Genomic DNA, 17,339 nt, shown 5'->3' with positions numbered 1-17,339 from the left:
AGTTTGTTGTTTTTGACTGTTTTTTTGTTTGGAAGCAGAGGTTTCTGTCCTAGATTCCAACAGCAGTAGCAGTAATGGATCCCTCTCACTGTGAAGAGACTCGTGCTGGATGTCATAATGTACCAAATCAGTATTATCGAAGGATGATTCTTATACATTCACTGAAACGAGACTCTTCTGAGAACTTTATCAATAAAACATAATTGTTTACTTCAACTGAGCGACGTGTAGTTCACTGTGATGTGACTAGTTCTTTGTGTTTATTGATGTTTTTCAGCAGAACACAATGACAGATGTTCACACAGCGTCATGATCTTTGGAGTGTTGATTTGATTTGTTAAGCACTTATGGTGACATTTTTCTTACAGGAAAATACATAACCCAAGTAAAAGTCAGCATCATGCCATAACTACCACGAATAAATAACCACAAACAGATCACATCTTTGATATGGGGCAATATTTTGGAAAGTAATCCACTACAGTACACCCTTTTAAAGTGCTTAAAGGAACATTATTTACTGCTATGATATGTGTCTTTCCTTTCAGCAGTACTGCCAGAAGTAGAATCAATATTTGTACTAATAAAGAATCAAATGTTTACTATGTAAAAAGAGCAATGGTGTGGACATAAACTCCAGTACTACTGTATACTTAATGCAGCTCTAAGGTACTTAAGAACTTTGTTACTTTCTGCTTGAACTATTCCACCTACTTTGCAGCATTTATCTGGCAACTAGAGTTAGATTAAAACTTTTAAAAACTGTTGATAAAAAAACATTATTGATTAAATGAAGCAAGATAATGTTATGTAATTAATTATTGGAATATAGCCATTTTTGTGTGTAAAGAATAATTTGACTAAACTGCTGCCCATGTAGTCTACATGTAGGCAGGTTTGTAGCAGAATACAGATCAGATGTACTCACTATCCACAGCCTACAAATGGTAGAAATTACTCATGAAAGTATTTTAGATTTCTGTTACAGTAGCACAAAATGGAAAAAAAAAATTCCAAAACCTCAGAATTAGTGCACCTTATTAACCGCCCTGCCACATCCTGTAGTTCAGCTGCAGATTTGTGTGACTTTGTCGCTCCCTGTTTGAGCAAATGGCGCACATGTTGCAACCAAAATCCTGTTCTCACAGCCGTGGTAAAAATAGTTGAACGGATTCTGTGAGGCACCCAACAGCTACAGTGTACTGACCTACACTCTGCCTCGGTCTCACACACACTGTTCACTTACATACTGCTGCAATCCACCAAGCAGGACACCAATGACACAAAGAGCTCTTTTATTGTGGCAATAAATTATTTTAATGCAAGACTTATTTAAAGCAAAAAAAAGGCATCTAACAGGAAATTTGGTTACATCGGTCTGGTAGCAATCACAACTGTCTTTAATTTATTTTCCCAAGGTAAGTAATAAAAACAAAATCAAGCAGGAAACAAAACAATGCGGCCCTTAGATGTTAACAGTAATCAAACATATGGTGAATCACTGTCACCTTTAAAAATGCATTGGATTCAATTGTAATTCAATTGTAATTCCACTTGAAGACAAAAACAACGTATGTGCAAATGAAACGGACACAAGCATCGGCTTCTTAACAGCACCCTGTGGCTCATTAGCAGCCCAGGTCTTGGTGGTTTGTGCGTAGGGGATCCAGAATAAGGGCTAGTCCTTGGCCATTGTTAGGAGCATAGCTGAGCAGGTGTTGGGGGCAGGGGTAGTAGATGGTTGGAGGGAACAGGCAGGAGTAGGATCTTTCAGAGGTAATCATCATAAAGTGCCAAAGAGCATCACACTAGATTAGCCTGAGTTCCAAGTATATGCTGCATGTGTATGTATGTATGTATGTGGTGATTGTATGTTGGAGTGTGTGTATCTGATGTGTGTGTAGGTACAACCTGAGATTCAGGTTATGTTTAGAAGCTCAGTTACAGGCTGCTACATTATAACCCTTGGAGAGGTTAGTCAGTCAGTACTGAGAGGCTTCACACCCAGATAGAGTGAGTGGCTCTGGGAAGAGGCTTCCATATAGGATCGAGGCTTTTATTTATGAATGAAACAAGACTTGTGGAGTTAATAGGGATGGGTATTTGAAAAGTAGCGCAAGACTTAAGGCAGAAGAGGGAGGGTAAGGGGACTTTGAGGCACAGACATGGGGGCAAAAGGGGGCATGGGGGTGGACAATTGAGGAATAGCGTTATGTTAGCATGTCCCAGAGACAGCAGCAACACAGAGCTGTCCAGCAGGCTGTCAAGCATGTGTCTCCGGTGTCATCCCTTCTCCTGTCCTCCACCACGTACACTGCAGAGAAAGACAAAGCAGAAGAGGAAGAGGTGAGAGAGAAAAGGGCATGGGAATGGAAGACAATTCTATAATAAAGGCAATTAGTGAATTAGTGACTGTCAAGTCTCCAGCAGTGAGTTCAAGTGTAACTGTGGCTGATATGATTTTCCCTCTAATTATGTTCATCATGGGAGGCATATCACCATAGTAATGTCAAAGCAGCCCACAGGCATCATCAAACAGCATTACAGCTGAGTAACATCAGGACTGCTTTGAGGTATCACTGGGCGGATATAAATGAGGACCACACTCCTTCCTGCCATAACAAGACTGTACCCCGCACTTCACACGTTAAGCAATACACTCATTTTTAAAACATCTAAATTAAGACATGTGAAAAGGATTGTGCTACCAATACAGGTGTTTTAACGGCTGTTCGAGCCAAAGGGAGGAAGAAAAAACAGTCAAACAACAGGCTTGAATGAGTACATCTGCCCTTCCTTGTGTTTGTGATCAATCATTCATGTGGAAGAAGTCATCCAGCTTTTAGCGGCTGTGACTGTGGGACATGTTACCTAGGTGACGCCCTGGTCAATAGATAACGAGAAGGAAATCTGATAATATGACAAAGAACTTGATTAATGATTAGCCAGTATTTAAGAATGAGTGGCTCTATCAAAATGACTCACAGCAGGAACCTCTAGACTTAAACACTTCCTTTTGATCAAAGGCAATAACACCTCAGTGCTCTCTTTAATACATGGTGTTAAACTATGCTCTCTGCAAGCAAGCCTGTTCTATTTGCATATTCACTTTGTCAATGTGTCACAGCTTGTGCTACACTTTATTCGATGCTCAGCTGGGAGTTGATGCTTTAAACCAAGTTTTTGAATCCTTGATTGGTTGGGGAAGTTGTAACATTTAAGAGTATCGAATAGAGTTGAAACATGTCAATTAAGTGATTACATAACAAATGACAACTTTAAACCCATTAGCTATTGAAATAATTTTTTAAGCAAAATTAATCTTAATCTTAAACGGTTAATCTTCCAGCTGTGAGGATTGTCAAATTTAGCCTAATTTTTCTCTCTTATTGTGAGATATTACATTTTTAACAATGATAAGAGCTTAACAGAAATAGACTTGACTGTTAGAATCTGCAAGGGTTACAAATTGCAGACGTTAGTAGAATTAGAATTCGTTTAGCTTGTTTGCTAAATGTGCCGATAATGTACCGGATTTCTTTTCAGAAAACTGTCTATACTACAGAATGGTCTCTTCTGGATCATGACGTTGTAGCATAGTTACCCAGCAGCAAACATGTTAGCAGATTACTGGTCCTAGTGGTTATATGACCCTTGCCCTACTGATGAAGCTCTAACTTCCCAGTAACTAGTCCTTCTCACATCATCAGTGTTGTTGTTAATTATTTACTCACCTGTATTTTTGGGAGCTTCCCCATACATAGGGCCAGGTGGGGGTCCACCTTGCCAACCAAACTGTGGCTGTCCTGGGTATCCTTGATAAGGTGGCTGTCCTGGACCAGGATAAGGACCTCCAGGTCCCATTGGTCCAGCAGGGTAGTTGGGGTAAGCCGGCTGCTCCATGTTGACAGGATATCCCGGTTGAGGATAACCCTGAGGCGGATAGCCTTGAGGAGGCGGTGCCTGGACTGGGTAGCCTGGTGCAGTTGGGCCATTGCCTGGGTATGGAGGGGGCTGCTCAAAATTCATCTTTAAGTTGAACAATCACCTTAAAAATAAGAAAAACAGGAGCACCGGTGTCAAAAAAGGCACTTTTTGTTTCTAAAAAATGTATACTATGTAATTAACAGGGCTCAAATACAAATTCTTAATATCAATACCAAATGCAGCAAATCAAAAATTGCTCATCCTAAAATACAATTACATTTACATTACATTTACACAGGCTAAATTCTGTTATACAGTTACATAGCTATCATCACATCATGACTCACTCACTGTCTTGGTTCTTGGAGATAAAATGGAGGAGCCCATGTGGGAATCAATTTATTCACAAGTAAGCCACACCCTAAAGCATACCTAACATCATTCAGTCTGTGTTAGTCTAAATGGAACCAATATTTACAGAATGATCATCTGTCTTTTCATTTCCAGAGGCTATGTCCACTTTTTTATAGAATCTGTGACCTTATCACACCTGGTTTATCTTTTTATATATATATATATATATATATATATATATATATATGTGTGTGTGTGTGTGTGTGTGTCATAAACTGTCCTAATTGACCTTTTGCTTTCCTCTTGCCTCTAGAGTCACATTAAGTAATGAATTCCCCTGCCTCCGGATACATCACCACACTCTCAAACAGTCACATAAGTGATGCAACTGCTTCCTAAGACAGAACAGTATACATCATATGGCTGACTTCTGTCATCCCTGAACCTGCTGTAATCGTATGCCTCTGCAGATTCACACAACAAACCACAAGGATCCACACAGCCACATAGGAAAGACAAGCACAGCACATTATTTTAATATTTACACATTGACTTACAATTCAATGGTCAGCAACAACCCACATCAAACCTCCACAGAGATAAGTGCTATTACCTTACTGTTCACACACAGCCTTTACAAAAAGCAAAGCCAGCTTCATGGTGTACAGAGTGAGGCTAATGAATTGAACCATGACAAAGAGAAGGAAAGACAGAGATTGCTGTGACCATGCAGGCCTGTACAGGTTGTATTTTCTTACTTGGCTTTCCCCTTACCTTAGAAACACACAAATGCGACATGTTATATAAGATTGTGTGTGATCTGGGAAAACACATCAAAAAGAAGATTAAAGAAATGTTTTTGATGCTCCACACACTTTGTCTTTAAGCCACTATGGAAGTACAATAACTTAGCAGTAACTACAGGTTATGTGTTCTGTTTTAGATGGAAGTATCCCAACCAACCACTAATGACTTTTATTATACGGGTCTATCACAAACCCCCATGCTAGCCCTCATCAGTGGATGTGCTCATGTAGAACAGCCATAATAACGTAAAGTGGGCCAGATGGAGAGCTACTGTGCCTCCCAGGATTCCTCTGTCACGTTGTATATGTACACTATAAACACAAAGAAACACTCCAATTCCTTACTACTTGTCTGGTTTCCTCTGTAAAATAAAACAATGCAGTCTCTGTATTTGGAAGTTATAGCTCAACTGTGGGAATTGCTAATGCCTTTATCGGTATTTGTTATCTGCTATGGAAAAACTAATATTGAATTTATAGGGTTCAAAGTACTGTATAATTATTTTTCTCTTTGATTGCCTAATAAGATTAGTAACAGGGTTTAATGTGCAGATAGTAATGTAGTACTTAAGGATAAGGCATACTTCACAAGGGCAAAAGGAGGGACAGAACTACTAATGTATCAACAAGCTTCTGTATGTGGTGCTTTTCTAAAGATGGCTGCTCAGTTTACCTTTGCTACTGACAGGTGACTGTGTAACTATGGCTACCATGCATGAGGAGGCAGTGAACAATCCCTAGTGATTTGTTTTTTTAGCCATGCCGGTAAGCCTGCATGATGCATAATACCAGGATCCTTGAACTAGCTAACCTGAATGTAATGCAAGTAGTTTTAATGTTTTCAATTATACCTCTGCTCTTCCTGGCAGAGGATCATAACATGCCTGCAATTAAACCAGGCTAAAGGTTGAAATAAATATGTTATTATTTGCCATTGGGACATTTTAAAATGTTTGCTGTAAAAGTTATGTCAGTTGCTGTTAATATGATGGTTTCTTCTTTTGAGAAGACAGTGTTAGATTTCTGCTGTAAGGCACGTGGAGGGGGCTCTGTCAAAGGGGCCTTACATGTTACCACTAACCTGACAATACTACTATTGTCAGGTCTACAATCTACTGACAGCATCAAGTTCACCTTATAGAACACTTTTGTTGTATAGTACCCACTAGACTTTGGTATCAGATTAGGTTGTGATTTATAGTCCTTGATTCGTGTGAAGGCTTGCCCAGTATACATATTGTCACTGTGCAGCTGTCGATCAGTTTGCATGTCACTATTTCCAATTCAAAAAAGCAGACATAAGCGAGTGACCTCAGTCATTGTTTCCACAACAGTGTCACGTACAGATAATATCACAACCAGACACAAACATGGACCGTTGGCCTTAGTCCTTCCAGAATTCACTACATTTACGAAAGGATATTTAGGAGAGTATGAATAAATATAATATCTTAATTTAAAAAATCACATATTAAAACAAAAACAGAACTGGTTTCTTATGAACAGGAAACATTATCATTATATTTGGACTTTGCACAGAAGCAAGTCCATCTATGTCACTGAGCAGTTCTGTAGCCTGGCAGCAGATGTTTACCTTCTCAATGCCAGGAAACATCACGAGATAACGGCTGGGTGTGTATAAAGACACCCCTTTGGACCCAATTAAGAAGAATCTGACCCACAATTTCTTACATTAACACACAATCGGGATAATAGACTAAATAACACAACTGACAACAAGAAAAATATACATTTACAGTTCAGTAACCAAAATCTTCGTCGTACTGGCTGAGGTAAAGATTAGCTTCAATACATTAAACGTAGCCTTTAAGCTAACACTAGTTTGTTGCTTTTGTAAATATTGTTAGCTTCTTAATATCTGTATAGTAGCCTAGTAGTAATATCGCCGACCATTATAAATGATAATAATACACACAAAATACGTAACTACTAACAACGACTAAACTGAAGTGGTACCTGCAGGCCACAACCCATTCCACTCCCCTTCATTTTCCAGCCACCGACATAAGTTACTGACTACCGGCTCGTAAACATATAAATTACGGACATATTGTGTCACCTACCGTTGAACAAACAATGCCCAGCTGTGGTAAATATCAGCAATATCTGTTAAACAAGAACCTCCGCCCTTGTTCAGTGTTTACTATTATTTTTCTTGTACCGCAATGAGCGACCCTCTTCCCAAATCCAGTGCGTATCGCGTTTGCTGAACGTGACGTCACTTGAAGTGTGGGGTGCGGGGGGAGGGGCAGAGGGCAGCGGAGGAGATGGTTGGCTATTGGGTTGGCCAGCGTCCAATCAGAAGCCAGACCGATGACCAGATAAACGTCAGGGGGAAAAAAAAAACAACGATGACTCTTGATCACTTGACTAGTTAAAATATTAATCAGGAAACGTCACCAGCACAGGGATGCAATCAACAACGAGGAAACAGATTAATGACCAATAACTGTTAATCATTAATTTCTGACCTATGTGCTCTCGACCTTTAGTTTATGGCGCTTGTGAACTATTTGGCAGATGTAACCAATCTTATCAAAATATAATAATGAATATTGTGTCACATAAACATTCACAAGTGTTTATGAGCTTCCGTCACAGTGTTTTAAATAACGGAAGGAAGGCGTCTGAGCAGGGTGTAATGCTGATTTCTTCCCAGCAGATGTCAGACTAGTCCCAGTCAAGACTTTTTTTCTGTCCTTTTTACTTTTTTACTTTGTTTGCACTGCAGTGTAGGGCAAATATTTTCTTTTTAGGGCCCGAGCACCGAATGGTGCAAGAGCCCTATTGAAACCCTTAGGATTATTATTTTTTTTTTTTTTCTTTCCCCCCCTTAGATCGCATTTTTGGGGGCCTTAACATGCCCAAAAACTCACCAAACTTGGTAGAAAAATTCATTCGCCCGAAAAATTTTGAAATTTGCTGACGTTTGAAACGCACATAGGAAAATGACTCTATAGCGCCCCCAACGTGTAGCCCCTCTGGCCAGTTTGACACAGGATTATGAAAATTGGCACACATATGTATCACCTCAAGACGCACAAAAAAGTCTCTTGGACCCCCCCTCCAAACCCAACAGGAAGTCCGCCATTTGAAGGTTGTGGCCATTTTTGGCGATGTGTGACCCTGCTGCCAAACTTTTCACGCCTCGCATACTTCATAGAATTGAGCTGAAACTCACTGTGTCCACTCAGGACACCATAGGGAATAGACGCATTCCAAAACTCTTACAAAAGTCTGACGGTGTGGCCGGGGCGTGGCCTCAAAGTTTGACCATTTCAGAGGAAACAGGAAGTCGCTATAACTTCTTTGTTTTCTGTCCCATCTGTACCAAATGTCACATGTATGATCAGAGTCTGACCCTAAACACATCTATACAACAATATTGAGGCTTTGACAGAGCGCCACCTACTGGCTACACAAAATGTTGTGTTTTCATAGGTTTTTCTGCCTGCCCCCCTGGCCTGTTTTGAGTAGGGTCATGAAAATTGGTACACATGTGTATCACCCCAAGATGCACAAAAAAGTCTCTTGGACCCCCCCTCCAAACCCAACAGGAAGTCCGCAATTTTGAAATTTCTGTTAATTTTTGGCGATTTGTGACCCTGCTGCAAAACTTTTCACGCCTCGCATACTTCATCCAATCAGGCTGAAAATCAGTGTGTCCACTCAGGACACTATAGGGAATAGACGCATTCCAAAACTCTTACAAAAGTCTTACGGTGTGGTGGGGGCGTGGCCTCAAAGTTGACCATTCGCCATTACAAAGGAACTCCCTGTATTTGTTGCCCTAACGCGTAGCCCCTCTGGCCACTTTGACACAGGATCGTGAAAAGTAGCACAGATGTGTATCACCCCAAGACGCACAAAAAAGTCTCTTGGACCCCCCCTCCAAACCCAACAGGAAGTCCGCCATTTTGACTTTTGTGGCCATTTTGTGCCTATTTGTGACCCTGCTTCAAAACTTTTCACGCCTCACATACTTCATGCAATTGAGCTGAAATTCACTGTGTCCACTCAGGACACCATAGGGAATAGACACATTCCAAAACTCTTTCAAAAGTATTACTGTGTGGTGGGGGAGTGGCCTCAAAGTTGACCATTCGCCATTACAAAGGAACTCGCTGTGTTTTATGCAGTACTACCCATATACTTTATGCAATGTGGACAAAATCTTACAGTACTGCTATGGACCCGAGTCTGAACAGATATATATGCTAATAGGATGATACGGTCATAGCGCCACCTACTGGTAGCAGGAAAGTTTGGTTGTAAACATGTGTTTGTTGTATATCTGTGGAAATGAGAGGAGGACAGCATAGGACAGGAGAGTATAGGAGACGAGAGCATAGGAGAGTAGACTGCGATGACCCCGCGGATCGCCAGGTGCGCGAGGGCCCGCAATGCTGCTTGCAGCTTTAATTTCATATTGTGTTGCTGTTTGTCTCTTCCTGGAAGGAAAACTTCCAACAGTTTGATTAATTGTGGTTTTTTAAGCCAAACACATCTTAATTTTTTTAAACCTTGTTAAATCACCAGTAGTACTCAGATTTAAATTTCAATGTAAAGATTGAAAGATTTAAATTTTAATCTGATAATCCACAATACCACATCTCAATTTCCTGTTTATAGCAACAGAAGCCTATTTCTAAGTGAGTCCCTGATATTACCAAGAAAGAGTTCGAAAGAGCTCTTGGACCACTACTGATTATGCACGTGTTAATCTTTCAGTCAGTGTCATGCTCTTTTTAAGAGTGTCTAGGCTGCACACAGCACACATGCTCACACTGAAAATGCATTACCAAATCAAAATCACCATTAACTTAACTGCATCATATACTATAACCATTATAATTTATAAGATGGTGAAACAGTATAAAGCATCTAATTAATCTGTAGACTAACTATAACTGTCAAATATAATCCTACCAGTGTGCAACATACACACACTCACAAATGATGGGCACTGCTAGACATCGTCATAAAAACGTCATCCTGGTACTTTCATGAGATATGACATTACATGAGTACAGTATGAATATAGTAGCATGCCAACAGCCTGCCAGCGAGACAGCTGCCATTGAACTTGTAATACCAAACCGTGTAGCGACATGTGATGAAGCTTGCACAATCAATTGACGGTCAATACCAACAGACTGTTGTAGGCCAATGGTGTCACTGAGAATCACAGACCTGACCTCTGACGTACACACTAAGCTGTGTTTACATCAGAAAGGAAATGTTGATGAAAGTTTCAGGTGGCTCATTAAGTGACTACTTGGCAGCACTGATCCTATGAGTACATGCCCTAAGCGTATGAGAGACAACAAACATAAGGGAAATAAACATGTTCAGTGAGTCTATGTGACAACACTCTGCCTTGTTGTCACCTATGGTGCAATGAGAAACTTTAGAAAATACTAGTATGAAATCCTTAAAAAATACTAAACTTCTAATGACATTGCTAAACATTCACAGCCAGTTGAACTAGACAGGTTAAATTAATGATGGAATGTGTAAGTTTATGTAATCCAAGAAACTAATAAGAGTATCTCAGATGTAATTTCAACATAAGAGTAATCTAGGAATCACATATATTCCACTAAAGCCATTATAAAACAGCTGGCAGACTTTCAATGCTGTGAATATCAAATATATTGAGGTATGGGGTATCTTTATGTAGGTTCATGTACGAGTCAAACATGTGGTCTACTTCAGCCCCTAATATCCTCCCTCTGTCATGATAGATGCCTCAGAGCAGGCTGTGTGCTCGAGTGTCTGTTTACATCGTCACCCTGGCAATTCAGCCTGAGCAGCTACCATTAGTTCCAACGGGAGCGCCGGACCAAAATAGACCCCGAGCTACCAAGCCAAGTCTGCTCAACCCTTACAGGAAAACTGGAAGGGGAACAGACAGGATGGGGGGTGGGGGTCGGGTGAATATTTGGTCTTTGGAAAAGGGCATTTGGAGCAAGTTTACCAGGGTTCATGAAACTCTGAGGGAGGGCTGGGCTTAGCCTTGTTTACAGTGGTAAGGATATTTTTCCACAACAAAGTCTCATGTGCAGCACTCAAAGCTGGCTGTACTCAGGTGTATTAGGAACAAGCTATGCTGCAATTTGGATTTATTGTATTGTATTGTGTGTGTGATGCAGTTGAAAGGGAATACTACTAACAGACTATTAGTTCACATGGTAAGTCATATTCCTATTTCAAGAATAACAAGCAGCAAAAAAAAGCCTGACAGCAAATGCTTCTGACCTCAACTCAGTATTGTTTACCTTATAAAAAAGTCATTGCAAACTAGTGCAGCTACACAAAATCTTGACATAATGTCATGAATTAGTTTTAAATGACAGTATATTTGTAGCCTGTATCCTGGTCAGTGTTTTGTGTGGAAATCTATGCAACTCAAACATTTGTAAAACCCGGTGACCTCTATACACCCGAGTAGGGGTGCTCACCCACACACTTTTCCTAGAAAGCTTTTATGCAAGTTTCTGAATGCACATCCCATAATAACTGACTTGTATTGTAGGGTATAATATTGTATGTATGTATGTGCTTGAGGTTTGTGGAGCAATTTTTAAGTATCATTTTCTGATTCATATTTTCTCTACCAAGGAAAAATTCCTAAAAATAAATACATGACAGGAGTATCAGGTACTTGTCACCTAGCACCTAGCATTGCTCTCTTGTTGCTTGTTCTCACATGCCTCACAAAAAGAGTCAAAAGGTGCACATAAACTGTCTGGCTGAGACTTTTGGCAAAGACTGTGTTATCTTATCCTGCTGGCAGGGCCCATTATTTGCTGCAGGGTGCCATAATATTATGGCACAGAAATTGTTTTTACTTTGAAGTTCTGCAGACGGCAAAAATACTGACTCCTATGAGGTGGGAGGTAATTAATCAGAGCCTCTTAACAAGTCAGCTCTTTGTGTACATGCAATTTGAAGTTGTCACGTCTGCAAGACCATGGCACTAGAACAGCTGAGCAGACTGACCCACATAGAGGCCTGCTGCAATCAATCCATAACTTGACGATAAGAAATAGCTTTACGATCCAAATCGTGGACATGTTAAATATTTCTTACTAATCCATGTCAGTTTATATATACTCAGTACAGCCACACTTACATGTTTAAGATTATTGCCTGGTCATATACCAGCAGGTGCCATCCCCCACCCCACCCCCCCACATTTCAGTATGTCTGGCCATTGGGCTGCAGCTGCCCTCATTCCTTAAGGCCAGACCCACTCCTGCACTCAAGCCTCCTTAATCTTCAGATCAGGATCTGGTACAAACAAGCATACCTTGCCCTGACCCTGCAAATACAAGGAGGGAGGCTAAATAACACAGCACACATGGGTCCTTGTAGCTCTCAGAAAATCCTATTCAGTGGTTCCACAGGCATCCCATCATTACTTTATAGATCATGCTATAATATGTTGTAATAGTTTTACCACCGTCCTGCTGTGTAATCAATTTTACAACTCCTGCCTGCCTGTGTGTGTGTGTGATGGTTATGCAACTTAACTGCCTAACATGTGAGTTTCTGCTTTTCCATTACACCAGCTGTGAGGAAATGAGAGTCCCTCCTCCTTCTTACACTATACATTAACTAGAGATGGGCTCTGCATGGGCTTTTAGGTCATAAAATAACAAAACATAAGAATTAGCATTTTCATCAAAACTACTACAGTGAAGTCTGTAGTAGGTAGATTATGAGTGTGAGAGATGTTTTTTCCCCACTGCAAACTGATTATGAATCAGTGAACAACAGATGACCATGCAACTGTACAGTAAGATAAGGCAAAGCAATTAGACGAACATATTGCATAATATAATGGTTTCATAGATACAATAAAAGTACATTTTATTCAATGAATAATGTGACATATTTAATGAAAAACAAGAAACATTTTTGAACAGCCTTTATTTGATTTTTTTTCTCCTCACTTTTTAAATCACGCCTTCCGTACAAAACAAAGTAGAAGCTAATTTTTTTAGCCAGCCCTGATCCCTGTATTAGCAGGAGGCACTTGTTTGCCTGCCACAAAGAAAGCCTTCCTTTTTTAAGGGGGGAAATTACAACTAAACTAAATTGAAGCCTGCATTAGAAAAAAAAAACCCACCCTACTTTACACATCTTAATGTAATCAGCTTATATTCCCCAACTTAAAAAATAGGCTACATAGTACAAGTTTCTTATTTACAAAAGATAAAAAAGTTAAATCAAAATAGATTTATTTCAATCCTGCTGCAGCTCTAAGGTGAGTGAGCAACCAATCAACCCTTTTAATACAATTAATGCTTAACAGCTTCTGTTTAGGGTGACAGACACCCTATGCTTTTTGTCTCCATTCTTTCTGGTTCCTCACAAAAGCTGTCATTTAAAAAAAAACAGGTGAAAAAGCTTAATGTGTAATACATTACAGTCATTAATGACCATGGAGGTGTTTTTAGTGATAACTCTCCACAGGAGGTAATACTGTAGTTCAGATGTCCATCTCAAACTGGTTGTCATCTGTTGAAAAGAGGACAGAACAACAGTCAAGATTAGAAAAGGGAGTTATCTGACAATCAGCTGCTAATTACACCACCACACCTTAACGGACTTAACTATACTGCTTATCAATACATTCAATCTTCAAGAAAAACACTTGACTAAAAGGGTGGCACTTGTGAGTCTATGCCCCATGACATTCTGTGTGTTTACTAACAGACAGGGGAGAGAGTGGAGAAAAGGGGGTCAACCCTAATCCTTATGGTCGTACGCTTGACAGAAAAAAAGGGAGGACAAATTGATGTTTACATCCACCTCAGTCTATAATAAGTAGCTCAACTTGACCACAGGCCCAAATATTTTTACACTCTACCACCAGATGTTCCTCTTAAGAAAACTGCTGCCAAACTGAAGGGATTGATTTCCAACAAAGGATAGTAATGTTTAAAGGTCATGTGAGCAGACACAGGTCTGTTCTACACTATATTAAATAGTAATCAACAAAAAGCTACCAGCTCAGTTCAAAAAACAAACACAAGTTTCTATAATCAGTTATGGTCCAGAGCCTCTAAAAATACTAAACTAAGGTTAAGACCACATTAAGACATTGCTGCTGTGGTTTGGAACCCAGCTTGGTTCTTGCCTGGATCTTTGTGCAGGTCCTTGTAAACAGTATGTATCTATCATGTGAGCTTTTTTTGGTATAAAAACAAAGCTCCTATGCAGCATACGTTCAGGGAATACACGAGCAGCTTGCTGCACCCATCTGCTGTATTTGCACATGGTGGACAAGGTAAAAATTAAGACTAACTAAACATATTTACAAAATTGCTCAATCCAGTAATACCAGTTTTCAGTTAATTTATTTGTTTGCACACTGCAAGTCACTTGACTACTTACCAACTGGGGAACATGAGAACTAAATAAATATGTCTGTTTACCTGCATTGTCCTTCTCTTCCTCCTCTGCCTCTTCTTTGAGATCCTGCAGTTTGCCCATGGAGTGTGTGGCGGGTACGGTCACACCTGGGATCTGTGGCAGACAGCATGGAGGGGTCCGAGCGAGAGGAGAGTTCCGACAATCCAACAGAAACTTCCTGTCGTAGATGATGCGGGTACCTGTGTGTTCAAAGAGGTAAAGAAATAAAAATCTGCTGTCTCACCTGCTGGCTAACTAAACTGTCAAAATACTACGATTGTAGAGGGCCAGACTGTTCATAGCCATTACTGGAGCCATTTTGGATCAAGGCAAGGTGTACATCTGGGGATTTAAACATTATTATCCTCTACTGGAGGAGATTTGAGTGGGAAAAGGAGGGGGTCTGTGTGCCAGCAATGAGTTCTAGGAATGAGTTCTAGGAAATCAGAGAACAAAACATTCCCTCTTTGAAGCAAGAGACTTTCAGATTAAAGCCACATGTCTCAGACGTTGACTGGATAAAAGCTTGACATATAAACATGTACAGCAGTACATAGCCTTTATCACCCCCCCCCCCCCCCCCAACACAGCAGTGACGTGACAGATGCTTGAAGTTCTACACACACATGGAGCTTGCCACATCCAGAATCTACTTGGCTTGTCTCTGTGCTGTCATCATTTTAACTCCTTGCAATGTGTCATAAAGGGACTTGTTGTGACAAGTTTGACCAGGACATGAACACCATCAAGGGAGTGGTCTGCTGCTCATGTTGTTCCTTATCAGAGTTTGAACTGCCGTGTACAGTGTCAGTTCACTCCGTCTGCAAGGAAAAACATGTTATGTAATGACGGAGCAGTTCACCCTGGACAAAGGGAAGCAAAGCAGAGGGTGAATGACAGAAAGAACTGGGGCGAGAACGGGGAGGGGGGGTTGGAATGCAACCTATAGTGGAAGCAGTGCACTGCAAGTGTTAAAATGGGGGAGGGGGGGTCACAACACATGCTCTACTAACCATATTCAACATCCTGTGTTTTTATTATTTACAATCCATTTCTGGCACACATGGGGAAAAAATACTGCTCACACTCCCCATGCATCAGACATGTCTGCCTGCTACACCGTACAGAATGTTCTCTACTGTTCCTCAAATGCAAAGCACAGAGCAGCGGGGATAGGACGGCCTCCAACTCCTCCACCACTGCAGAGGCCAATCATTTGGGCTGGACACATACACCCTCTCCAAATCACAAGTCACGAGTTAGAGGTTCTCTGTTGTCTTTTGTTGTATTTGTGAAGCAGCAGCAAGCACATCAGACTTGGAGGTGCGTGAAAAGCTATGCAACTGTAAACTAAGAAAAACATCCCCCCAGCAATGAAACACACACACACACAAATCAAAAGCATCAGAGCATTTCAAAATATTAATAAAGATGTGATCGTTTATTGGCGTTGAGACAAACTACCATCAAAATCAGAACTTTGATCAGCTGCTACGTGCATGTGCGCATTGTTTGTAGCTTATCGCGAGAGGTTACTGTTCAGCTGTGAGTTCTTGCACGTACACACAAATCAAACTACAGTTTTGTGGCGACAACAGTCGCACAAAGGGTGCATTAGAAGTACTAAAGCAAACTAAACATGAAACATGAAACAAGAAAAGCACAGAGCTCCGATCCTTGATGTCTTCTTACCTCCGGGCGTCGTGGAGAACAGGGTTCCTCCGGGAGTCTGGCTGTAACAGTCCGGTAGCTGGGACCAGTCCTTCAGGGTGAGCACCCTGGTGGGGATGGGGCAGCTTTTAACTTGATTTGTGCCGGTCGACATGCTAGCTTTGGTGTAGCGGATGTGTTTCTTTTTCTTTTTTAAGTCCTCAAACTCACAATATGCTCCCGCACAACTTTGCGCACAAACAAATTACCTCTAAGTTTGTAGATATTTCCACAAACTGTAACAAAGAGACAAGTTAAGCAAGTTTAGGTTGAAAACAAACTTAAACACGCTCAGAGTCTGAGACCTGATGGAGTCCGCTGCTACAACCAGCTACCAAACGCTACCATGTGCTGTATTTGTAGACCCCACAGCTGCACAAGCCACCCGTGATGTTTTTGTGCAGCAGTTACGTGACACGTGGGGCGAGGGCAATGGAGTGCGAATGTTCTATAATAACGGGCAGCTTATACGGGCGGTGACAGGAAACAAGCGTCGTGTCCCGTGTGGTTCTTTGTGTAGATGTGTGGCATCGTCTGCGATTAAGAACGTCGTGCGGTTCTTGTCCTTGGATTTCTATGGTGAACTGAATGTCCACGTCCACAGTGGGAGCGGAATGGTAGAGAAGGAGACTGCGGATGGAGGCTCCTCTGGTACTCAAAACACGCGCACCCCCACCTCGTGCTAGGCACTAACTTGACAACACTGCCACCTACATGAGTTACAGGTTATTGCAACAATGATCTAGTCACAACATCAATAAGGATTCTGTTTATGACATTTGTATTTATTTGTGTTTTATATATATATATATATATATATATATATATATATATATATATATATATATATATATATATATATATTTAAGTACCCAGTATATGTTTAATCGCTTGGTAGTTTCATTGTTATTTAAATTTTTATACTTCAGTTGTATTCACTCCTTATTCTGAAAATGGAATATAAACACACTCATATATATAAACATTTGAAATAAATAATTAATACAGCCAGTACCACAAAATATAAACAATTACAAATGCTGTTTCTCGTGTAACATACATGCTCAATAAGGTAAATAAAGTTACAGTGTTCAA

At 40.5% G+C, this 17,339-nt stretch overlaps 2 protein-coding genes across 2 annotated transcripts; both read right to left on the bottom strand.

The window, feature by feature from the left end:
- Positions 1 to 1,879: 1,879 nt before the first annotated feature.
- On the bottom strand, positions 1,880 to 7,332 carry LOC114442994 (cysteine-rich and transmembrane domain-containing protein 1). Its single transcript, XM_028416888.1, has 3 exons — positions 7,172 to 7,332; positions 3,735 to 4,048; positions 1,880 to 2,314 (listed from the first exon to the last, which is right to left on the bottom strand). Exons 2-3 carry the CDS (start codon positions 4,027 to 4,029, stop codon positions 2,211 to 2,213), a joined length of 399 nt encoding a protein of 132 aa, XP_028272689.1. The 5' UTR covers positions 4,030 to 4,048; positions 7,172 to 7,332; the 3' UTR covers positions 1,880 to 2,210.
- A 5,697-nt stretch (positions 7,333 to 13,029) lies between these two features.
- On the bottom strand, positions 13,030 to 16,639 carry eif4ebp3l (eukaryotic translation initiation factor 4E binding protein 3, like). Its single transcript, XM_028416484.1, has 3 exons — positions 16,227 to 16,639; positions 14,558 to 14,734; positions 13,030 to 13,637 (listed from the first exon to the last, which is right to left on the bottom strand). The coding sequence occupies exons 1-3, from the start codon at positions 16,357 to 16,359 to the stop codon at positions 13,609 to 13,611; spliced, it is 339 nt and encodes a 112-aa protein (XP_028272285.1). The 5' UTR covers positions 16,360 to 16,639; the 3' UTR covers positions 13,030 to 13,608.
- Between the last annotated feature and the right edge of the window lie 700 nt (positions 16,640 to 17,339).

Source organism: Parambassis ranga, chromosome 10, assembly GCF_900634625.1.
Source record: "Parambassis ranga chromosome 10, fParRan2.1, whole genome shotgun sequence".
Classification (NCBI taxonomy): domain Eukaryota; kingdom Metazoa; phylum Chordata; class Actinopteri; family Ambassidae; genus Parambassis; species Parambassis ranga.
This window is presented reverse-complemented; position numbering and strand designations above follow the sequence as displayed.

Bases quoted from the DNA above. Each gene is read 5' to 3' on its own strand.
- LOC114442994 (XM_028416888.1), bottom strand. From the start codon at position 4,029: ATGAATTTTGAGCAGCCCCCTCCATACCCAGGCAATGGCCCAACTGCA. The intron at 2,315-3,734 runs GTGAGTAAATAA...CTTTCTCTGCAG, and splicing joins GGAAGCTCCCAAAAATACAG to TGTACGTGGTGGAGGACAGG.
- eif4ebp3l (XM_028416484.1), bottom strand. From the start codon at position 16,359: ATGTCGACCGGCACAAATCAAGTTAAAAGCTGCCCCATCCCCACCAGG. The intron at 14,735-16,226 runs GTAAGAAGACAT...TTGAACACACAG, and splicing joins GTTCTCCACGACGCCCGGAG to GTACCCGCATCATCTACGAC. The intron at 13,638-14,557 runs GTAAACAGACAT...TCTTTTCAACAG, and splicing joins GGAAGAGAAGGACAATGCAG to ATGACAACCAGTTTGAGATG.